The 24,665-nt window shown below is 40.2% G+C and overlaps 1 protein-coding gene across 1 annotated transcript in view; it reads left to right on the forward strand.

The window, feature by feature from the left end:
* The window catches only part of me1 (malic enzyme 1, NADP(+)-dependent, cytosolic), an 83,489-nt gene extending 62,635 nt beyond the window's left edge, over positions 1 to 20,854 (forward strand). Inside the window, exons 5-14 of the mRNA XM_006794817.3 lie at positions 1,947 to 2,108; positions 8,343 to 8,446; positions 17,216 to 17,325; positions 18,756 to 18,853; positions 19,159 to 19,272; positions 19,391 to 19,496; positions 19,647 to 19,789; positions 19,900 to 20,073; positions 20,170 to 20,268; positions 20,359 to 20,854. Of these exons, the coding sequence (XP_006794880.1) occupies positions 1,947 to 2,108; positions 8,343 to 8,446; positions 17,216 to 17,325; positions 18,756 to 18,853; positions 19,159 to 19,272; positions 19,391 to 19,496; positions 19,647 to 19,789; positions 19,900 to 20,073; positions 20,170 to 20,268; positions 20,359 to 20,526 (1,278 nt within the window). The 3' untranslated portion in view covers positions 20,527 to 20,854. The remainder of the gene's footprint in view (positions 1 to 1,946; positions 2,109 to 8,342; positions 8,447 to 17,215; positions 17,326 to 18,755; positions 18,854 to 19,158; positions 19,273 to 19,390; positions 19,497 to 19,646; positions 19,790 to 19,899; positions 20,074 to 20,169; positions 20,269 to 20,358) is intronic.
* Positions 20,855 to 24,665: the final 3,811 nt, after the last annotated feature.

Raw genomic sequence — 24,665 nt, forward strand, 5'->3', positions numbered from 1 at the left:
AGAAAAAAAGTCTGGTACTATTGTTATTATATTCCACACACAACGAGACCGGGGAAAGCAAAACTGAAAACACTAACATAGCATACAAGACTATCAAAGTAAAACAGGAAACACATGCACAGAGACACAGACTGACACTGAAACAATCCGAAGCACAGACATGAAAACATCCCTTTACTAGACGTGACACAGAGAACACAGGGGAAGCACAGAGACAGAAACCAAGAGACTAGAAACTATAAATAACAATGAAATCAGAGACTATTAATGATAATTCAGAACATAAAATGCTGGGTCACAGACCCAGGGCCATGACAGTTTGAAATGCATGGAGATTTACAGCATAGCAAAAAACCACTGCTTTCAAATGTGTAGTGCTTGTGTGCTGTGTTAACACTAAGGGCTGTGAAAACAGAAAGAGAGTAGTGCTGTAGTGTTGTGGTGATTGATGTAGAACAAGCTAATGGGTGGTGTGTTTAACTTTACTCAACTTGAAAGCCGGCGAAGTGATTACCAGCTGGACGGAAGAATACTGGTGACTGAAATAAGGCAAGAAATATTTACGAGGTATGGAAATGTGCATGACCATGTGTCGGCTACATTGTGTTTTATATGGAGATTTCATGATGAATGAAAGATGGGACTTGACATTATTACATGACAGGGTTGTGAAGCTGGGAAGTATTGGCTTTGGTCCTTTTATGCAATTAAATCAATACTGACTGTTTGCTAATGGAAATAAAATAAAATACTGAACTGTTTACTAAAGTATACTGAAGGTGTTTCTTTTAAAAAATAAGACCATGTACAAACCATAAGATGGTGATATTTAATGGTGAGATGCATGATTATCCATTTAATACAGTATGACTACACTAAATATTTCAAGATGATTAGAGGGGCTCTCTCTAAATCCAGGAGTCTCTGGGGCTTGGAAGACTTTGGCATTGATTCCCTTGACCCGTCTTACTGGCCAATTTCCCAAAAACCTCAACTATTTCTTTAATCTTGTGTATAGCACAACTATGTGCAAGTCATAATCTAGCCATATTTAGAATGACGACACCAGAAGGCATTCTTGGCATGTCAAATATACCTGCAGCCTCAGCCACCTGTTCGCAGCTGTCAACAGCAGAGCATTTACCTCGGCACTGACATACCGCCTCTCGTTGTCAGGGTGGTCTCATGATAAGCTCGCCTAATATGCCCTACTTTAACAGAGGGCACGCTGGAGCCAAGGTAGCCATCCACTGACAGGACTTGGCTGCTTTTCTGTCACATATTAGCAAGTGATAGAAAAAACAAGCTGCTAATGGTATTTAGTAAGGGTGCTGTGGATTTTAAATTCAGAAAGCTAACGGCACTCTTTAAACATTCAGATTATGGGAGAAAAAGGCTGTTAAATCCTTGGGCCAGAGTTTTCTGCGTCATAGCAGTGCTGGAAAAAAGAACTGAAGAAAAAAAGAAAAAAAGAAAAACAGAAAAACGCTCCGAATTAGGAACATTTTGCATTAAACTGTTCTGCTGCCTATATTAAACATTACACAACTGTTTTTTATATATATATACTGTGGAAACAACCCACTGAGAAACTTATCTCTTAATAAGTAAAGTGACTTGTGAGTGGAAAGCCAGGTGGTGTAGGAGTGCCTGGCTCACTCTGAGGAAAAAAACATGTTTTCTGGTAGTGGGGTGGACTTGTATTGATGAAGAAATTTGGAGTTGAAACAAAATAAGGCTAAGCAAAGTTATTTATTTAAGCAAATTTAATGTGACTAGCAAGAATCTGATATCTGATTCTTGCTGAAAAAAGGTTTGAGGGATTTCTTCTAACCAGAATGTAGTTGAACCACGCACAGATTTTTAATAAAAATAATAAGATAATAAGATCTCTGGTGTGACCTCTGTATGCTGTTTTTATGGCTGACAGTTTAATCTATTAACAGGCTGTGTGCGTGACAGATGGAGAGAGGATCCTCGGGCTGGGGGACCTCGGCTGCAATGGCATGGGAATCCCAGTTGGCAAGCTGGCCCTTTACACAGCCTGTGGAGGTATGCCACCACAGCAGTGCCTACCTGTGATGCTGGACGTTGGCACAGACAATGAGGTAAGAGCTGAGCTCTGAATATGACTGAGTCCCTACAGCAGCATCTTTTCTATCTTTTCTGGTACTTTTATAATACTCTACTGAATTGAAAAGAACTTAAACAAACAAGGTTAAGATAAAAAGACATTTTGATTTGTGAGCTTTAGAGGTACTGCGAGGTGCATTTTGTAACCTTTGAGAGAGATATTTAGTATTAAACCCTAAGCAGTGCAATATATGGCACACTTGGCTGTCTACATGGTTATGATGAAGAATGACTTCTGTATCACGGGCTTATTAAGTTGTTGTCTCATGAAGTATCTCGTATCTCTTTAGAAGTATTTTACCTCTTGAAGTTGTTTTCGTTTGTGGCCATGGTGAAAAACGTCTTTTAAACTTCTCTCCCATGTCATTTATCCATAAAGCCCAAGATTGTTAACGTTGGTCCAACAGTGTGGGGCTTTTACAGATTAAATTAAGGTATGTTTTTTTCAGGCACTAATTCAATAAAATAGCCTTGGGCTAGAGCGGTTAATCCCCCCCATTGGTGGGCAAGACTAGAAATCAGCCGAGAAAGGAAAACAAATCTCACACTTTACAACCAGGAAATACCCTTTACCTAACCAAGGCTAGCAGCTCCATTGATGGGTGCCAGTTGGGAAAGCACCTTTCCTCTTTGCCAGTTTGTGGGAGTAGCAGCCAACAGAGCTGTAGTCATCCATCTATGGACCCTGTTCTGCATGTCAGCAGCTCTGAAAGACGATGCAAACTGGGCATGGAGCACGTGTTTGTGTAGCCTTAAACAGACTAAGAATAGTCTTCGTGTGCTTCTATATATACACAACTCTTGGCCTTGGCTAAGGGCGTGGCACACTTAGATGCTTGTGTGCCCCGTACAGCTGAGATCCATCCGTCAGTAGATATCCTTCATTTTTCCAAGACCATCTTTGGATGACTCAGTCCTGGGCTTTAGTTTCATTCCAAGCAGATGTCTCAAGTGGATTAAGGATGAGACGTTTCAAAGAGTAGTGGAGTGTGCAAATAAAGTGTAGGAAGAAATATTAAGCAGCAGGAAGAAATTCAAAGAGCAGTAAGACTGGACAGAGGCCAAGAAAACCTTTGAGAACATGCAGGTGCTGTCTTCTTTGATGAACTGTAGACGACATTTACTCGGTGCAGTCGCCATCAGAGAATTTAGGCTCACAGCAAAAATCCCCTGCATAATAACAACACAAACACTCCTCTCTTCCTAGAAACCTCATAAAAAATATTACATTAGTCTTTGTCCTGCCATTCTAACTGGAATAAGTCATTCTTCCAAGTCCTGCACCTCAGCTCTTTATCTTTATAAGCCTGCTCTACCTTTTGACCTTTTCCTGTACTGTCATCGCTACAGACTCTAGTTTTCCACATTGAATCTTCTGCTCTGTTTAAGTGATGTTATTTTAGGGTGATAATACTGTCTGCAGATCTTTGAGTACATGACAGCAGTTTTAGACATTTATGGGCATCACAGCACAGCTTTAACAGGTCTTTATAGAATGTCTTGATCCATACTTGCTCTTATCCCAGAGTGTCTTTTTAACCTCATTCCAAAACAGTGACACAGTTTTTTGACTGCTTAAGTATGTGCCATCTTATAAAGCAGGAGTTCTTGTAGTACAGTACTGCAGTGGTTAGCACAGGCACCTCATAGCAAGAAGGTTTCCTGTTTGAATCACCTGGTAGGCTCTGTTGTGTTTGCATGAAGTTTTTTCTCTGGTCCAATAACATGATGATTGGGTAATTCCAAACCAGTTACAAGTTAGAGTGTTTCTGTCACAGGAAAATTAAAATTATGCTGCACAAATACAAAACTTCTGTCCAAACACAAAAGTAAATTGTGTTTGGACAGAAGTTTTGTATTTGTGCTGGGTAGACAACCCACTCTATAGATATAGCATATAACTCCCAATAAATGAATTGTTCATGTTTGAAAATTTTTAGCATATAGTTGCTAATCTCAGTTAAGACTTGATTAATGAAAGTCAGCTTATTTGTTGTTTTACTGATTCATTCAGTTGGATGTTGATTGATTATTTCAGAGATACTTTGTTAGCTTGTACAAAGAGGAGAACTCCACATATTTCTGTTCAGACTATTTTTATGTTTAAGATTGAAGGCCTTATGAAACAGATGGATTCAGATGGAATTTTTTTTTAGTGTTTCTGTTCCATGTTGAGTCACATACACTGATAAATAAACTGTATTGCTTTTTCAAGCGACTTCACCACCACTGTATATTAGATTTATATTAATCTTCTTAAATCTTGAAAAGGAGCTCAAGAGTCTTTCTTTGTCCGCACATTCCTTTAATGTTGTGTTAGATATAAGATTTACTATACATGTCTGACACTCACAAACATACAGATATATATTTCTGCTGCTCATTCAACCTATACATAGCTGTACAAGAGCTTTTGCTGTGGTCTGCCTGGCCATGGATGACTTCCATTTTTCTGTTATTCTAAAGAGATGACAGAATAAATGAGACGTAATAGGATAAATAGACTGCTATGTGAGTGTGTACGTGTGTGGTTCTTCAGGACCAGTTTGATATGGAAGGGAGGCTTGCCTGCTGCCACTGGTAACTCGCTTCACTCTGCAGGAATGATGGTAGCAGATGGAGGTGGAAGGCTATGTGGTAGTGGTAGCACTAGCTAATTATTAAAATGGCTGTTATTATGGGATTATGTGTGTCCTTGAGTGGATATAGGGGTAGAGAGAGGCAGGCATCCATCCAAACAGTCAAGAATGCAGGCCCCCACAAGCTAGACATACCTCTGTTTTTTCTTTAAACCAAAAGTTCACATTTTGTGACACTGACTTATTTGCTTTCATGCCAAGAGTTAGATGAAAAGATTGCTGCCACTGTAAGGCCAGCAGCTTTACTTTACGATAGTAAACTCATGTCTTCACCACGGCGCAGCGTACCAGTTTACAAAAATTGAGAGGTGCACGATTGGCCGAAGCACAAAGATTGTGGCACGCAACACAGAATGTGATGCCAAATTCGGCACACGACACGGCGAGCATAATGGCTCCATTATTTATGTGTTGCAGCTGTATGTTGCTTTCTTTGGACTGAAGGACAGCAGTCACTGCAGGAATTAGAATGTACTTTTATTCTTTATATGTTAGATTTAGTTGGCCTGGTGGTGTGCTAGTTAGCACTCACATCTCACAGCAGTGCTGGTTGTAATCGAAACTGGAGTCTTTCTGTGTGGAGTTTGCATTTTGTCTATGTACTCCAGCTTCTTCTCACAGTCCCAAGACTTCCCCCAGTTAAGTGGTGATTCTAAAATGGCTGTAGGTGTGAGCGACTGTTATGATAGTTTAGAGTGTGTACCCTGCCCTTACCCTAGAACAGATGGGATAGGCTCCAGCACCCTCTGTGACCCTGAATTTAAAAAGTGTTTAAGATAATGGATGGATTGCGAGGAAGTGTTGAGCCCACCCTTCCTAATAACTAGAACTGGACTAGTCTATGAGCATGCTCTGTAGCTATCTTGCTATTATGTTTTTAAGCAGCACATGTGTGACCTGTGTAAACCAGGGGTGTCAAACTCAAATACACAGTGGGCCAAAATTCAAAACTGGAACAAAGTTGCAGGCTAACGCTAATATTTATTGAAAAAAAAAAATCTTCCTCTAGATATAAGAATGAATCTTTTCTTATGGACTCAAACAAGTTTTGCTGAAAAACTGAATATGGAACAAGCTAAGCTTAATACTAAACAATATATATATTAGCTGTATAATACCAGTAGGCCAGCTCTAATAGTAATTTGGTATGGCTTCGCGGGCCAAATATAATTAGGCTGCAGGCCAAATTTGGCCCGCGGGCCAGAGTTTGACACCTATGGTGTAAACTATTGTGAGACCCGGCAATAAAATATCTGTATCAGGACAGTTCTTATTGCTTTCTCACACAGAGAACATGCGAACAAAGCAGCTTGAGCTTGCAGGGAGAGGGTTTCAGAAACAGATACACAGCATGAAGGAAAGTAAACATTTTCTCCAGTAGTCTCATTTTTTCCCCCTCTGCTTCACCCTGTTATCTCCCCTGATTGTGTCTGTCTGTCTGTTTCTGGGTCTGACTCATGCTGAAATGAGAGTGTGATGTCATCCTGAACAATATGCTGTTTGTGCGAGTCCTGGGTGGGCTATCAGACTTCAGCGCTTGGGTGTCTTCTGGCTCAGACAGGTAGAAGATGTGCAGTGTTAATGTTCAGTTTTGTTTCACCTCTTATTCAAAGTTTAATGTTGTGTGCGACACGTATATTAAACTCAACTAGGCACAACAAGTCATTTGAATATAGATCTATATTATTATCTTGAAGTTGAAGTCTTTAGTGTGGAAATGAGTGAAATAGGAGCTCCTGTGTCTCACAAGCACAGACTGTAAAGCCATACACGAGGACTAATCCCCTCTGAGAGAAGAGGGCCTGCGCAGCACAAAGGACAGCTTAGCCAATCAGCAGCAGATAATCTGGGACAGAAAGACAACTCATGTCAACAGTTCAGCACGGTGTCAACGGGGTCAGAACACTTGAAAATCACTCACGACTTCTTCTCTTTCACCTTAAAAAGCAGGGGTTTGATTTTTTTGCAGTTACTAAATGAACTGAGTGACACAAAAAACTTTTGCTGCTCCCTCGGATATCAGGGATATCAGAACTCTTGTGGGACCACATGAAAATGTTTTGCTTGTTTTGGTTACAGTTGAACTTGGCCACCACTGCCAGGAAATGACTTGTCAACTTCAAATAAATATTGTCTTAAATAAGCTTTTTGAGCTGTTCTTGGACATGGTGACTATCGACCCTGCCATGGAAAGGTGGCTTTTCCCTTCTCCAAGCCGCATTGATCGTAGTGCCACCCTTTAATTATCCTTTTTCATAAGTAAAGGTCGTCTGTCCCAGCGAGGCAAGACTGCACTGTGGACCAGTTCCCCCAAATTTGGTCATCACAAATGAAGTCAGTGTTTATAGAGTGCAGCACGTGTAGATTTAGCTAGAAATTGGTTTTTGTATTATTAGACACTGCATGTGACAGGTGCACCATGCTGGAGGATGAAAGACCTGAATTTGTCCTTCAGGTTGTGTTCTGAATACACTTGTTATCACAGGATATTATTATTACTAATGTCTTAAATTTTAGTTCTCTTCACCCATCAGTATCTATCATCTGAAGCAGGTTGTAAATCAAGCCAGAATGGTGGTGGGTGTAACTCAGGCTTAAGTAAGCAAAACTAGATAGCTATCGTTTGCTGGACCACGAGATACAAAAAAACAAACCATTAATGATAAAACGGTTTCTCACTGTCGCCATCTTGGTATTGAAATAGACTTCACAAATGGGGAAAGGGCCTGACTATGAAAACAAGGACATTGCAAGCTGAAAAGTCGTTACCCAATAAGCAATTTTTTTAAATCTTATTTTGTATCGAAACCCATTTTGTCATGTTTGTTCTTAAAAAGTACTACTTTACTCATTTACTTGATCATTTACAAAATGAACTTCATGACCTGAAAACTTGCAACTGAGCTCATGAATTCTCCTGAAGAGTGTTTACAGACGTTTTCCTACCAATTAATTTTTGTGTGTGCACACACGAAAATCAGCTTTGTTACGGACATGAGAGCAATTGTAATTAGTTTCCTCCATCCCTGACCATGTCAGGTGAAATATGCCCTGATGCATCAAAGCAGACTTTGTGGGCACTCTGTCACTCTAGTGAGGAATTTTGGTTCACCTACCACACAACAGTGTCACCCTCGCTCCCCGTCTCTTAAACACACACTTGCTTTCATCACTTCACTCAAAGGTCAAAGGTCAATCCTTCATTTCCTCAGCCTGAAGGGTCCCTTTGACTGTTTAGTTGCTGTACATTTAGAAAACAGTTTTTTATAGCTCACGCAGTCACACGTTTACATTCTTAGTTTCATTTGTCTCTACCATCAGTTGTTATCTTTCATTCTAGATGATGGAAAAGTGGAAATTTTTAATTGGATTCACTTTACAATCTTTAGTTAAAAAAACCCCAAAACTACTGCATAGTTTGACAAAGAATAGGGTAAAAAAAAATAGGCAATATCTCTGGTTCTGCAGTATCCGTTTAGGAGTGCTATTTGGCATAGCTTCAGTCTTCCTAGGATTTTTACGTTCTTCTCTCATGTGTTGCCCTTTCCTCTCCTTCCTGTGATTTTACAGGCTCTGCTGAAAGACCCTCTCTACATTGGACTGAGACATAAGAGAGTGCGAGGCCAGGCCTACGATGACCTGCTGGATGAATTTATGAAGGCTGTATCAGACAGGTATAGTCATATTTACCTTCAATTTATCATTTGCCCACTTCCTCTTTGGGGCCTGCTATTGCCATTTCAGCGCGCTGCGCTCTTAAAGGGAAAACGTTAAGCAGTTTAGCATGGTCAGTGCATGCTTTACCATGCAGCCAAATTTCATGGGATTCAGGGGTCTGGAATTTGAGTCACATTGATTCACCTTCTTTGAACTTTTCTGAAGTTTAGGTTGCTAAGAAATATTCATCAAAACTCTTGCTTACTGGCTGAGTGGCAGCATTGGCTTATTGAAAAGTGATCAGAGAGTCAGTGAAGCTTTTGATTTTATTGGCATGTTTCTTTCAGAGAGATGACTGAAACCAGCTGACTAGCTATTGAGTAGGCAGCAACTATTCTGGACCTGTCCACAAACATTTGTTTCTTATTAATAAATCAAGATCGAGCTCTTTTCTTCTCTTTCAAGGATAAAGGGAAAGCTTTGTTGTTTGTCATAAACTGGTTTATACTAAATGGTTGGAGAATGTGACAAAGGATGTGAGAGACGCTCACACAACTGGTGGAGACCTCTGGTTTGTGGAGGAATGTGCCTTTTCTGTGTGTTTACCCCAGTAATCCAGTGCAGGGAAAGTATCTGGTCGTGTTATTGCCAATCAAAGAGAATTTGTAATTGAGATCTGTGATGTCATGTTGACATGCAAAACCTTATTAGTGGTTAGCTTTGGCTTCTTTCACTTGGAGCCACAGTAAGGCACTGAACTATGTAGTGTCTTGTATGGTCACTTACTTGATTTGTATTATCAGAGCTAAAGTTTATTGCTTTTCTGACCTAAAATTATTGTGGACGTGCTATTGCTTCTTGTTGGGACTGGTACCTCCTGTGTTTACTGGAGTCTCAGACATGTCTGTGTACCATGGAGCCATTACAACCACACACACACACACACACACACACACACACACACACACACACACACACACACACACACACACACACACACACACACACACGGCTGGTAGAGCCTCATCCTAACCCAGGGAGGCTGGAGTCCAGAGGGAGAAGTCTGGGTCTGGGCCCCCTCCAGCTGGCAACAGCAAGCCACGACTCTAATAACCGGGTAGCTTCCCAACTACAGGGAACAGCAATGCTTTTTCCCCAAAGGAGCCAGATTGGCGGAAAATGAATAATTATGGGCTCAGAGATTCAATGAATGATTACAGCTCTGCAGTCTTTTAAGTAATATTCATGTTTAGTTTTCTAAGAAACTAAACGTGAACTAAAATACTCCAGATTGACTCATCATCAATAAAGAGAAGTCTTTTTAATCCGCTGTTTCAAGAATACTTCTTAGTTCGAAGGCAAATGGTTGGTGATGCAACCCGCTGTTTGATTTCAGGCCAGACTCCCAACTCCACAAAAGAATCAGGTTCAGTGGTGCTTTTGTCTGCTAGCAGAAATGAAAGTAATTATCTCATAATCTCATTGCTCCTGCACACACCCACAGCACAGGGTAAGCCACAGCTCTGCCGAGGTTCGGAAACTTTGAACTTCACATTTCTGCTCAGCATTTTGATAATTTGCTTCAAACTTAGAAATCCACTTTTATTGCATTGCAACCGTCATTGCAGCTCTACAGGTTTTTTCCTTAAAAAGCTGGAAAATGATTTAAACTTTTTTAGACTCAAGCAAAAAAAGAATACCATTTAAAAAATGGCCATAAAAAGCCCAAAACATAGGCTACGAGATTAAAATTTCTCTGCTTTCTATTTTAAGGTCAGCTCCTTTTGAACTACTGTGATTATTCAGGTAATTCTGTTACTTTTAGATGGCTACCTGCATACTCTGGTGTACCCTGGATTTCTTCCACTGTGTCAAAACAGTGCATCTCAATTTAAATATTTGTCCCACAGAGCCAAGTTGGGGGCAGACATCTTTTCTGTTGGATTCATTAAGAATTATCTCAACTTTTCAAGTGCATGCAGATACACAACACATTTTTAGGTTGTTCTGTCTGTGGGTCACAGCCGCGTCCCATCACCAGTGGTGACCACCAGCACGAAGGCCACATGGGGTTGACACAAAAGAGTATCTTTGCCCTTTGTGCAAGTTTGTGGTCTATTGTGAAATCACAGTTGTCCACAGTGGTGGTCTGAATGAGACTAGAGAAAGTTATCCAAACCCAGAGAGGTCACAATAAAGTGTTCATTACTTTAAAAGATAGATTTGGGCAAAAAAATAAAAAATAAATAAGAATCAGATGAAGCCAGTGAGATAAACAAGTAAATGGAAATTGTTTGATTTAGATGCCATCTGTGCCATTTTAGTATTAGACACAGGAATTAAAAAAGGAAAGGCCTAAAGTAAGCTGCATTCAACAATTCAGTCCTGTACTGGACCAACACGCTGAGATGATAATGAATTATATTAAATAATGCATAAATAATATAACAGATAGCTGACTGAAATACTCAATTCAATTCAATTTTATTTATATAGCGCCAAATCACAACAAAAGTCGTCTCAAGGCGCTTCATAGATACAGAGAAAAACCCAACTATCATATGACCCCCTATGAGCAAGCACTTTGGCGACAGTGGGAAGGAAAAACTCCCTTTTAACAGGAAGAAACCTCCGGCAGAACCAGGCTCAGGGAGGGGCGGCCATCTGCTGCGACCGGTTGGGGTGAGAGAAGGAAGACAGGATAAAAGACATGCTGTGGAAGAGAGACATAGGTTAATAACAGATATGATTCAATGCAATGCACACACATCCACATCTGCTTTGTGTTGTCACTGACGCTGTTCTGTTCTTGCTGCTGCTGTGCTTACCTGATGTTTTTCACATATGCTTAGAGTGAGAGGAGATCCCAGAACAGAGCCATACAGCCAAGCATAAATTATTGCAAATGGGGAAAACAATTTTCCTTTGATTGTTTCAGTTAGGGCAACAATAATCAGATAAAAGTCAGTTTATGGAAAGTAAAAACAGACTAATAACCAGAAGGCGTGGATCGTAGGAGGGGGAGGAAGACAATGGATAGGCCAAAAGTATTTGAGCTCCATTTGGAGACCTGCAAGGTGTGCCCAAAATAGTTTTAGGGCCCTACCTGGAGACTCCTGCATGAAGAAACCATGCAGAGAGCTGAAAGAGGAGAAATCAAAAACACCCTAGGTGAATAAATTTTATTAAAAGACCCTTGGAGGCCAAAGTACTCTCTGACATACTGTATAGTGTTGTTCATTTCATAGGAAGGGCTATGCTGTATTTTACAGAAATAGACTTAAGGGTATTTCATGGATAATTCTGACTAGCATGCAAAAACTATAGGAGTGCAATCAAATGTATTAAAATTTTTGAAATGAGAGACTAAGGAACAACCAGACAGACCGATGGACGTATATATGGATAAAAGGACCAACAGAGGAAAAGAGAAAGAATGCAGAATGTGCCTTTTTTTTAATGACGGCTCAGGGATTTGAGGAAATAATGTGTGCTGAGAGATGCTTGCTCTCTGGAGAGTGAGAGGGGGCTGGGAATTTATTAAGGCCTCAGCCACAAACCCCTGTAGGGACGGAGGGAGCAGACAGCCGTGTGTGTGTACACAAACACACGTGTATGCACACTGGTTCGACAGCTGTGTTTGGACAGAGCACCGTTGTCCGTGACCTTCTTTGCTGAGGTCCACCTTGGCTCTTGCGGCCATCATGAATGCACCAAAAGAAGTTCAAATCTTCTCCTCTGATTTCAGTCTCCCCCTCCTCGACCAGTGCGAGCATAAATGACTTCCACCTACTTCCTCTAAGTGGAGAGTCAAGTTTCATTAAGTCTCAGATGAAGCCAGATCACATTTCCTGTGGGAGCTGGGTCACTCGTTAACTCCTCAGAAATACAGACATAACACCAAACGTCTGAGTGATTCGCCACATGGGAATGCGTCTGTCGGCTCTTGTCTCTCTTTTTTTATATACTGTCAAACATTAATATTATTGTCGTAAGCACTCACTCTCAATATATTAGACTGCTTTCACAGTAAGTGCCAAGAGACTATAAAATCTGAAAACAATGAGCCTGAGAGTCTTTCCTTTTCTTTTTCTGACAACATTTTGTCACAAATCACAGGGAAAAAAAGGTTTTAAGTAAAAATAGGACCTATTTTTTTCTAATCCAGTAGCTCAGATTCCTGTCCCATGAAAGGAAAGCTTGGGCTGTAGGCTTTACTGCCTGTGTGGTTGTTTCCTGTTTTTATACATTTAAATTGACGAAAACACCTGCTTTCACATGATCATTTATATCGTAGAAGTGGAGGATGAATGATTGGCTTACACTAAAAGCTAGCACTAATATAGCAGAATCTTCAAGTAAGCTTTGAAAACCTGTTTTCTCAGTCAGCATCAGAAACCTCTAAGAGCATAATCAAGGAATAAAAGAGACAACCAGTGGTGTAGGATAAAGATGGTATGTAAAATATGAGGGCTGACGACAGTCCTTTGCTTAGTCTTACAGTTGAAAATAATGTACTGATTTAAATAAAACGGTAACATTCATATGAAACTCTATACCAGACTAAACAATGACTATGTGCCACAAGTTGCTGTTAGCTACTGTTCTGGTTCATGGTGTTAAAGTCCATCTTTTGTATACAGTCTTTGGTTTGAGCCATAGGAGAATTGACACTTTTCACTGTCTTGTTTTACATTCTTAAACAGCTGTTTGATTTTTCCTGCCCTCCGTCCCATTTTGAGGGCTTTCCCACGAGGCCCTTTCTGGTACTCAGAAACTCTGTGAACAGACACCGCTGTTGACAAAGCAAGGCTCCAAGACCAAACGTGACCTTTCACCCCTATCCAGTGGCAGGCTTAATCCATCTCTATCTTTTTAATAACACAGAGAAAAAAAAGTCACTGTTTTATATAATGTAGATGAGCATCAAGTCTCAAAACCTCCCAGCAAGTCCTGTTCTTCATTTTGAATTGTAAGGTTCTTACGCACTACATTTCAGCATTTCAAAGCTGAACTTTAAAGCAATAGTAAATGCAAGAAACGTATAAATTATTTTACAGTTTATTAGTAGGATTCATAATTATACGTCATACAAATAACTGTAAAACTAAATGACACTGAGATATTATCAACGTTACATTGACCCTGTTTTCTGTGTTGTTACCCAGGCACAGCCCTTTAAGTGTGTAAAAAAGTACACATTAATTAAAACAACATGCGAGTTGCCCTCAAATACCAGCTTTTTCACTCCTTGTTCTCAACATTTACTACTCTCCTGTTTCTTTTTACAGCTCTTTGTTCCAGTGCTGATGCCCACTGACTGTTTCATTGATGGTGTTACTTAAGTTTAAAGTGGACTTGAATGACTGATTAATTTAATTGCTGCCAATCCGTAACAACCGATGGCACAGGATCCACAGTGGAACCTTCTGTTTAAACATCTGCATTTTGTTTTTGTACAATTACGGCTCATTCTGCGTTAGCACAGCCTGTGCACCTCTCCCCAGTTGTGCTCAGAGATTAATGCATTTTTCACAGCACAGTCAGGAGTATGTCGAGTGTTTTTTCATCTTTTGGGTGGGCCTGGGCTTGGTTAGGTTTCTGCCCTTGACATAAAAGCAAATCCTGCTTCTTTGTCCAGTTTTTTTCCTCTCTTTTTCAATTCAGTTGGAAAAGCAGTACATTGTCAGGTTTCAGCAGGTCATCAAGAAAAAAAAACAGATTTTCACAAACGGCCTCCAATGTGAGCTGTGTTTTAAGCAAAGCACACAAGTACATGCTGTCAGAAACACTTCAACTATCTTTATTGGAGCAGGAAGATGCTCTTTTCTTTCTGCCACAACCACAGAGAGTCAGTCTGTAGTTTATGGTCAGTGAATGCACATAAATATGTTTCCAGCTTAGTCATTCTGAAATATCTCTCAAAAGACCTGTCTTGAATTCAAATCTTGAATCTGTCAGCGCTTTGACGGTTTTGCTGAGAATAGTTGCATTGAGTGAGCACTATTCTCCCCTCACAGAGGACTACGCTCCCTCTGCTCTACGTGAACTGGTGTGACCTCTCCGGCAGAGAGTTACACCAAACTGTACCAGAGGGCGCTGTGCTGGCGATTGGGCAAGGCCACATCTATCCTCGCCCGTCGCCTGTCTCCTGTCTCCTTTTTCCTGAAGCCCAAACACAATGAAAAGTTTATAGCTCCCTTCTTGGCCTCATTATCCCTCCTCTTTGCACAGGCTCTCTGTGCTTTAATGCTGCTCACTGCTTTATAGAAAACACATTTCTCTCTTCAGCACTGCTGTAGTCTTGGCAGTAAGTCAGCTACACTGTCAGTATCTGCACAAGACATTGGTGGCTGCAGCGAGGATTAACACGGACCAAGGAATGGCACTCTCTCACAAGGACATCGAGTTTTATTACAGCTGAACTCAGGTTGCGTCTCATGCGTTCTTTTACAGCCTCGCTTCCGCTCAGCTCCATCCTCCTCCGTCCTCCAAACCTAAGCAGTTTAGCAGCCACTGGAACAAGTGGGAAACAGCTTTAGTGAGACGTCTGCGTAACAGCGCAGACAATCTCACACCTTTGTGGTCCGAGATGGGGGTTTTAAGAAATGACTGAGGGACAGAAAAAAAGAAAGTGAGGAACTTGGATTTTGAAATGTCTGGCCTCTCTCTCTGCTCAGTTCACTGACAGGGCTGCAGGTGTTAGAAGAGACTCGCTCTGTTTGCTTGGCCTGTCCCCAATTTCCTCCATCACTCAGTTGCTGAAACATGAGCTCTGCTTTTCATACGGGTTTCGGACAACCTCACCCTTTCCTAATGTTCCTATGGTCTTGAAACTGACTTAGTGCACAAACAGTTCTCTGCTGTTCTTGAATGCTCTTAGAGAGTCGCATAGCTTAAAGGACTTTGATGCAGTAATCTCACACATCTTTTGTTAATGTGAGAGTTTCAAAGTCTGCTGCAGGGTCTTACTTGTAACGTTACCTAGTGCAAGACTTTTCTTCAAAGAGAAAAAGCCGCATGTTTGGAGCTAGTGGACATTCATGGATAGCAGCTACTAGCTTCATGTGCTACTGCTTCACAATCATTACTATAGATTCCAGCTGTCTTCATTAAAACACCATTACAAATAAAATAGAATGGCAGAGCTCTCAGCTTCATGTACTATATTTTATCTGCCTCTCTACCTGTGACTGTATACATCTGTATCTGTTTTAGTCTTCTTCCTCACAGAAGAACGGGGCAAAGCGAATGTCTGGGAGCAAATAAAAACACAGCTATTTACAGTGTGTGCTTAGGTAAGAGTGCCATCTCATCTAAAAAATCAGGAATCTGTGTATAGGCAGGTGTGTGGTTTTTTGTTTTATCACTTTTATGACATCCATTCATGCGATGTAACTCAAAGTTGGTGGGCTTGTTGCATTTGAGCCCGAGGAGACTGAAGTTTTTTGGATGAGAGATGTGCTTTTTTTTCTTTTTTAAGAGAGTATAATTTGGTGTAAATTATTTAAAGACTGTATTTTACATAAAATGCTTTAAAAAGAAAGGAAAAAAACATTGTGACAGCTGTTTCTTACAAAATTAGAGAAGTTCATGATTCTTGACTACGGAGCTATATCCTTGAAATTTCACCATAGACTGACTTTTTAGCACTAGCTAGATCATCTAGAGCTGTCAATAAGGTTCAGCTTTGAATGCAGCATCATTCACCCAGTTTACTAACTGATAAACACAGAGGAAACTCAGAATAAGAAATTAAACGTAATACTTCTTCTTCTTTTAGCTGCTCCCTTTAGGGGTCACCAAAGCGGCTTGTCCGCTGGTCAACAGCACTGGTGGTGTTCATTGTTAACCAGTGTATGGAAATCTTATTCTTCATGATCTGTATGTCTGCTTTAGTAAAGATTTTAGGGTGGATGCCCTTCCTGATGCAACCCTCCACATTGTTCCAGGCCTGGGCTCAATACTGCTGTAGGAGTACACTGGCTTGTAGCCCCCCATGGCTGGGTTAGGAACTGATGCTTAATGAAAACCAAGAATTTAAATAATAATTAAACTGGTACAAAAACCCTAGAAAACTAAAGAGGATCAGAACTCAAATAACATATAGCAAAAATAAAATATAAGCAGAAATCAAAAATTAACATAAAAACAATCCAAAGTGTCAAAGACTGCAATAAGGGTAACACTTTAAAAAAAAAACAAGCTTGAGTATGCTGATAACAAACACCAGGCCAAGCTTTCCTTCTCCTACATCTGCAAACCTTTTTCTGCTCTCCAAAAATCAGGAAATCCCTGAAAGACATGGAAACTTCCATTTGGCTGCTATATCTTGTTTACAGATGTGAAATGCTGGGCTGATGTTTGGTTGGTTGTTTAAAGTTTTTTGTAGGAGCTCATAAGCACCGACTCCTGTGTTGATTGCATGTGATAGGTGGCCCGAGTCCAACACTGCTCGGTGTTCTTTTGCTCCAATCTCACCTTTTTCGTGACTTTTATTGGATGTTTGACCTCTCTCACTGAAGCTCATTGTGACCAGCTGTTGTACATTTTACAAAGCAGTGCTCTTCTGTAAGCTGAGTCCTTGAATTCAACCAGTTGTTAACTTTTTGCACCAAAAAGCCAGCAGTGTTGTTGCCAAGCACCTCCCTCTGGAGTGGAAAAAAATGCTCTCTGTACACGTGTGGGCTGAATTTCAGATGTTAAGATAGCGACTCTCCTTCCCCTGCTCCTTTTCATCCTCTGTTTTGGCTCAGCCTGATGTAATGCGGCTCTTGTGTTCACAGGTATGGAATGGCCTGCCTGATTCAGTTTGAAGATTTTGCCAATGTGAACGCTTTCCGCCTATTGAGCAAGTACCGCAACAAGTACTGCACATTCAACGATGACATCCAAGGTAACACACGCACACACGGATGGATAAACCAGTCGTCAGTACAGCTGATAAAAAGCTGAAGAAAAACACCAGATGTCAAAACCAAACTGCCCTTCAGCTCTTGTATTTTTTTAACTTTCCAAAAGTTTTCCCTGTGACTTTTTCATTAGCATCCTTAATAACCAGCCCCAAGAAGACTAAAAAACACTTAAGTTAATGACAGCTTGCCTGCTATGTAAAAAGTGGACAGCTTGTTTTTTTTTAGCTGTAGGTACATTTTTACTGCTGAAGGGAATGTTACTGCAGAGTCACAGTCTCTACTTTTACATCACTGAGGGCAGCTAATTGCACATGAAAAACAGTCAGACTTTATAAGGATAGTAAACTCCTACTTTAACTTCAGGTTTTATACTGAATACAGTAAAAAAAAAAAAAAAGTCAATAGGAATAAAAACAAGCAGTAACAATAATCAGTCAGCACTGAAGTTTGCTCCTGCTCACATTCTTACATTCTTACAGCCTCTTTGGATTCTGTAAGGTGTTGTTAAACAAAGAATTCAGTTACATTTCAATTCAAATTTATCTTTTTTCTATAGTGCAGAATCACAACAGCAGTTGCCTCAAGGTGCTTTATAGTCTAAAGTAAAAAAACAGTATACAATACACAATAATACAGAGAACCCCAACAATCAGATGGCCGTTTATGAGCAAGCACTTGTGACAGTGGGAAGGAAAAACTCCTTTTTAACAGGAAGAAACCACCAGCAGAACCAGGCTCAAGGAGGGGCGGCCATCTGCTGCGACCAGTTGGGGATGAGGAGAGAGGGACACAACAAAAGACACGCTGTCGAAGCAACCCAGAGATTAATAATAACTAATAATCAAATGCAGAGTGATGTATAAATACAATGAGAGTGAAAAGAGGTTAGTAAAGTAGAACTAAGCCTCAGCCTAGGCCTATAGAAATGTAACTACGCTTGGGTTCAGGGTCGCCTGATCCAGTGCTAACTAGAAGCTTAGGCTTAAAAGCAAAGTTTTAAGCAGAGTTCTCCTGGCCTCTGAGCAGCAGACTCAGGTTAGTAGTCTACCCTCATACATGCCTCTGCTGACTTATGTTGAGAGTCTTGTCACTTGCTTGGCTTTGCAGTCAAAATGATGCAGTGTCCCCAGAAAGTTAAATGCACACCTCACCTCTCAATATCTGGGCTCTATACCACTTTGGTTTACTGCAATAGCTCATACTTTAGTTATCATTCAGCTGAGATTGGATGACACATGACGTGATCATGTGACAGGATCGCATACAAAGTCTCTTATCCCATGTGTCCCGCTTGGTTATGGAATCATGTTTCTATCACACGGAATGTAAAACTGGAAGAGTTGCTGTAAAAAAAAAACCTGTGAAGCTGCATTATCTCCAAGCACTAAAGTTCCTCTGTCTTAATCTGCAGGTACTGCTGCAGTAGCAGTAGCAGGACTACTGGCCGCCCTTCGCATCACCAAAAGCAAAATGAGCGACCATACCATCGTGTTCCAAGGAGCAGGAGAGGTGGGTGCAAAATTCATTCTGAAGAAGAGACTTGTTAATGCTGACAGAACATACCTAATTCTGCTGTAATAAGAGAGCACCAGCACTCTGACTAGTGAACAGTACAGTGATTTCATTACCATTAATCAAGACTGTTCTCAATCCTCTTCCCCACAGTTAGCAGCACTTTCTAACACAAAGAAGACATTATGGTTTAATATTCTTTTGTGAGGTTGATGCGATTTTATGGCAGGATTAGTCATGTGAAACTAAATCTGCCAATCAGCTCCCACCATCCTACTGTTATCCTTTCTGTCTGCTCACAGGCAGCGATGGGGATTGCTGAACTGATCACCATGGCCATGGTGAAGGAGGGGCTCTCCAAAGAGGAGTGCATGAGAAAGATCTGGATGGTTGATTCTAAAGGTCTCATTGTCAAGGTACCTTACTTAACCTGCAAACATCTGTTATAAACATGCATATTTAACTCAGACCCATTTTTTTTCTGTTCTCTGACGTTTCTAATAATAACTGAATACCTTTAATTTTCATTCTTAGGGTCGGGACCACCTGACTCATGAGAAAGAGAGTTTCGCACATGAGCACCCACAGATGAAGAAACTGGAGGATGTGGTGCGGGAACTGAAACCTACAGCTATCATAGGTAAAACATTGTATAATGTTATCTGTCACCAATGCATTTGTAGACTACAGTGAGAATGTGAGGTCATTTTGAATATGCTGAAAATGAAGACTAAAACGACTAAAAGCTGCCAAATGGAATAAACAGCACATTACTGGCTTTCTGTCCCAGGTGTGGCAGCTGTTGCTGGAGCCTTCTCTGAGCAGATCATCAGGGACATGGCCTCGTTCAATGAACGCCCCATCATCTTTGCCCTCAGCAACCCGACCAGCAAAGCTGAATGTACTGCTGAACAGTGCTATACATTCACAGAGGTGCTGAAGACTGTGCATCCCAATGCGTGTCCAATTTGAAGGATTTTTTTGATCATCCCTAATGAAAACAGGCATTGTAAATACTTTATAAATACTTTTCTGTGATGCAGGGGCGTGGCATTTTTGCCAGTGGTAGTCCATTTGATCCCGTGACGCTGCCTGATGGGAGGACCTTCTACCCTGGTCAGGGAAACAATGCCTACATCTTCCCTGGTGTGGGCTTGGGCGTCACTGCCTGCTCATTACCGCACATTAATGAGGAAATATTCCTGATTACAGCAGAGGTAAAACATTCACTCACACAGTCTATAGTCTATATGCATCCTTTTCAATTTGTTGTGCTCTCTGTTAGTACCTGCTCTTTCTTTGCTTTGAAACAGGCTCTTGCTCAGCTGGTGACTGAGGAGGACCTGGCAGAGGGAAGACTGTATCCTCCTCTCAGCACCATCAGGGATGTCTCTTTCAAACTGGCAGTCAAGGTGAGCTCAGCAGATGCACACAGTGCAGGAGATGCATCTTGTCATATCTGGGTCCAGTTATATGAAACAATGAAAACCTGTGTGTTACAGATCATTGAGTTTGCCTACAAGCACAACATGGCCACACTTCGCCCTGAACCGTCCGACAAAGGAGCCTATATACGCTCACTGTCCTACAGCTCTGACTATGATGACTTTGTTGTTGACTCGTACCGCTGGCCTGAGGACAGTATGACTGTGCAGTCATGCAAACTTTAATGCACTGGACATAGAGACCCTGGGAAGGCATGGTGACTACTGATGTGCACTGTCATCATCAAGATGTGATGTTGGGATATGAGAGAAGCTCTGTTTAGAATTTTCTTATTGATATGCATTACTGTGAAAAAAGGGACGACAACACACAAATATTGAAAAGCGCTGGAATGTTTTAAAAAAGTACTGGAAGACAAAGCAGTCATGAAGTGTTGTACCAAAGGCATCTTTTCACAATAATCTGAGGAAAGTCTGTAAACTGATGTTGCATTATGACTGTACCAGTGGAAATCCAAAAATTCTTTCTCAAATAAACATTGTTTGATTAATATTTTCCATGTTCAGTGATCACATTTGTACTGACAAAAGGGCAAAGATGGACAGAGACTTTGAATAAAACCTTCACTGAGTTTTGTAGAGAATCGCTGTGTAAAAGGTCCTGCCACCGAATGATATTGTGCTCTGCCTCCCTCTAGAGGCCACCTTATGTCATTGCAGTGGAACAGGGCGCTTATACATATCTTGGCTTTTGAATCACCTTTCTCTATGTATGTTTTTAATGATGTGATTTGAGCTGAAAACTCGTTTGGCGCATATTTGTTAATAGCAAATTCAAACAAAGAAATGCATTCACAAACTGTGTCACGCAGAAAAAAAGAGGCACACATGTATCAAAGAGAGCCAAATTCAATCCAAATATTTTATTGTCCTTCTGGTGCCTTTTGAATTAAATTGAGGAGGATTTTACATGAATTAATTAATCAATCACTCGCCAGACAGTCAGTACCAGAGGCCTTGGTGAGCCCACTGCCCATCCCAGTCTGAAATCAATAAAGAAACAACCAGACCAGTCAGCATCCAGTGTTCAGCGTCTCACCCAGGGCAAAAATCTGAGAGACAATCTTTATTTTAAAAAAAAATTCCCCTTACACATTCACTGTTCCAGCCTCCATTTAAAATCCCCAAATCTGCCCTGGGCAACCACTGCTCTGACCTGAGGATCAATATGTCTCAATGTCAACACCATCCAGTTATTAGTTGTGGCTGTGCAAGCCCCAGGAGCAATAAAACTAACACATAATTGACTTTTGTAAGGCTGTGTTTGGTTTGTAGGCAAATAAAAGGATTAACATCTTCTTATTGCCAGACAGTCTAACAGAGAGTTGTAGCACTCAAAAAGAATTCAGAGCTGAAAACAGAGAATTCCACAACATCAAAGAATAACAAAAAGTTTATCTTCCAAGGGGGGAAAAAACATTTTTGAAACCTTATTTTAGAACAAGTGATTCAAAATAACTGACCAAATGTTTTTTCTGAGGTTAAAAAGTGAAGAGTTGCTACTAGAAGGTGTTTGATAAAGCTACTTTAAAAGACTATAAAAAGACATGGGAAGGATTTCAAGTTCCTCTTTCAAAAGGAATTAAACCGGTCATTTCTTTAATTGAATTACATTTTATTGGTTAGATTTTCCCAAAAACTTCTCTCTCCATGCCCTAAAAAGGCTTAGATTTGCCCCTTTGTATGTGCAGGTCTGTCAATATGCAAATTAGTCCACAGGACAATTTTCAGCCAACCCCTCTACTACTTCCCAGGACCTCTTTATCAAACAGCCACTAATGTGTCATTAAAGGCAAGTAAATCCTGTTCCTGATGCAGTTCAAAGGTGTAAATGTTCATCAGTGGTGCTGCTGACTGCTTATTTTACTCAAGATGTGTCTTCACAAACATAAAAGCACAATATGGAAATTTTAACATGGTTAAAATTTTTAAGGATATAATTCAACCTTAGAATCGCACAAGCAGAACACACCAGTAATTCCATGAGTTATGTGCAAAATGGCGAATGTTAACAGCACTTTCTATTATTGAGGAAGAAACCCTTTATCCTCATTGTCAGGTTCAAATGTATTCATCTAGCAAGACGGTCTATTGTTTCTGTTTTTGATCTCATTGCATCATTTCTTTATTGATTAGAACCCAGTAACAACGTTTAGATAACATTTCCTCCTTTTTAAAAAATTTAATATTTCTATCAGCTATCCTTTAGCTATTTAACTATTTAGCTAGTGTTTTAGTGTCTCAATTCAAACAATATCCAACTTATTTATACTTATACTGTTTATTCATTACTTTTATGTATCTTTAAGCATTTTTAACAAATACTTTTACCTACTATTACACTTTTGAACTGTTTTAGCTTTAGCTCTATTTTTTTTTAGCATGTGTTACCATGAGCTAACAAAACTGATGCTTTCGCTGTCCGTTACTCTTAGCTGTTATAGCTCTTTTTATTACTGGTAGCTAGCTGAACTGTTTATTTACATTTCAGCAGTTTTCCTTGTATTTCTGTTACTTTTAGCCATTTCAGAATTTCTAAGATAAGCTTGGGTACTGTAAACAATTTGAGCTATTTTACTTCATGCAGCTACAACCATTCTTTAAGGTAAACCTGAGAAGACGTTTAGCTAACAGATTTAACAGTTCTTCATTACTTTGAGGTAACTAGTTGATTTCCACATTGTCACAGACACACTGAGATTTTATAGCTGGTGAAATATAATTATTTATTTTTTTTAGTTTGAACTTTATTCTGTTTGTGCTCCTTGCTTCCTTTCCATGTTTGCTTCACCCTGCAGCCCTCTCTAGCACCTTGCTGGTCACAGGCTGGGTAACATGCAGCTGTAACCCGACATCCTTTTGACCTTGTTTACAGTCTCATGTTAAATGGCACCTTGCTAAGACCTTTTGATCAGTGCCAATCAGTAAAGACCCCCAGGGGAAAGTCGCCTGCGTGTCTGTCTACCCATCCTCCCACTCGCCTGTCTGACATTTTATCCAAACAACCTCCCCCATCTGCACATCCACCAGGCCGCACAACTGGTCAGAATAACTTTCATTCCTCACAGGACATGCAGTTTCTCCTATTTGTCTGAGTTTGTCTCCACAGTTCAGTCAGCCTTGGACTTTAATGACAATATAAAAAATTATTTTTGTGAGTTTTTAGATGCCTGTGCATCAACAGAGATCGCCTGATGCTGTGAAACACTCCCCAGGGCTTATACACCAGCCTTTATTATTCTGTGTTTATACACTTTTTAAAAAATGCTCCTGCTCAGGTGAAGTTGTGCCAGCAGAGGGCGCGTTTATTCACTGTTCAAGCAGAGCTCGACAGTGCATCTTTTATATTTCCAACCAAGCAGCACCTTCTCTACAGTCATTTTCCCTTACATCTAATGCAACTTGTGTAGCTAATGCATGAAGATAATGACTACTATACGTACAGTTTTAACCCCCCACAAACAAAGTCCTCCATGATTTTCACCACCTATGTCTAAAAAAAAGAATGAAGAGATTACTTCATTGCACCAGCTCGAGGGCAGTGGTGGAGATGGTGTTATCCAGTTTAATAATCATCGACAGTATGTGGAAAACAACTGGTTAATATTGCCTAAATAGAATACATAACTTAATATCTTATTGATTCTGATCAATATTTTATTATATTAAAGTATATTTTGAGTATTTTACCATAGAATTGAAAGATTTTTCTAAATAAATATATATCAAATAACAGAAGCTATTTTTCGTGTGTCATTGCCTCTCTATCAACTGTAATTTTTAAGGTTTAGATGATTTTATTTTTTTTTAAAAAATGTTAAATCGAATTATTTGGTAGGTAAGACACTGCATGAACTTTGTTTTTTGGACCTCACAGCTTAAAGTGGATACCGAAGAAAACAAATTCTTTAGGCATCTTTTTCTATTGCCAAAACTTGATTTGTCTGCAAGTACATTGTATAAAACCCTAAGTCATTCACAGACTTATAAGCCTTGGCAAGAAAATAAAGTATTTAGAAGAAGGTTTTGTAAAACCTGTTTGTGTAACCTGTTTGTGTATCAGCTAGCAACATCTGCTATGTGAATTCTAAAGCAGCTCTGTCGTCATCTGGACAGCAGTTTACACTTCAAGGATTCTGTTTGCACCACTATGCCACTTTTTGTTCTTCCTCAATAAAGGTGGCTGCATTAAAAATTGAAATGTATTGATTGTGGAGTACAACCGCTAAATAAGAACGGGACGCAACCAACATGCAGCTTTTCTATGTCCTTTTGAATTAACCTTGCTCAGCGTGTGAAAGGAT

The sequence above is a fragment of the Neolamprologus brichardi genome, chromosome 11, assembly GCF_056152115.1.
Source record: "Neolamprologus brichardi isolate AB-2024 chromosome 11, ASM5615211v1, whole genome shotgun sequence".
NCBI classification, from domain to species: Eukaryota; Metazoa; Chordata; class Actinopteri; order Cichliformes; family Cichlidae; genus Neolamprologus; species Neolamprologus brichardi.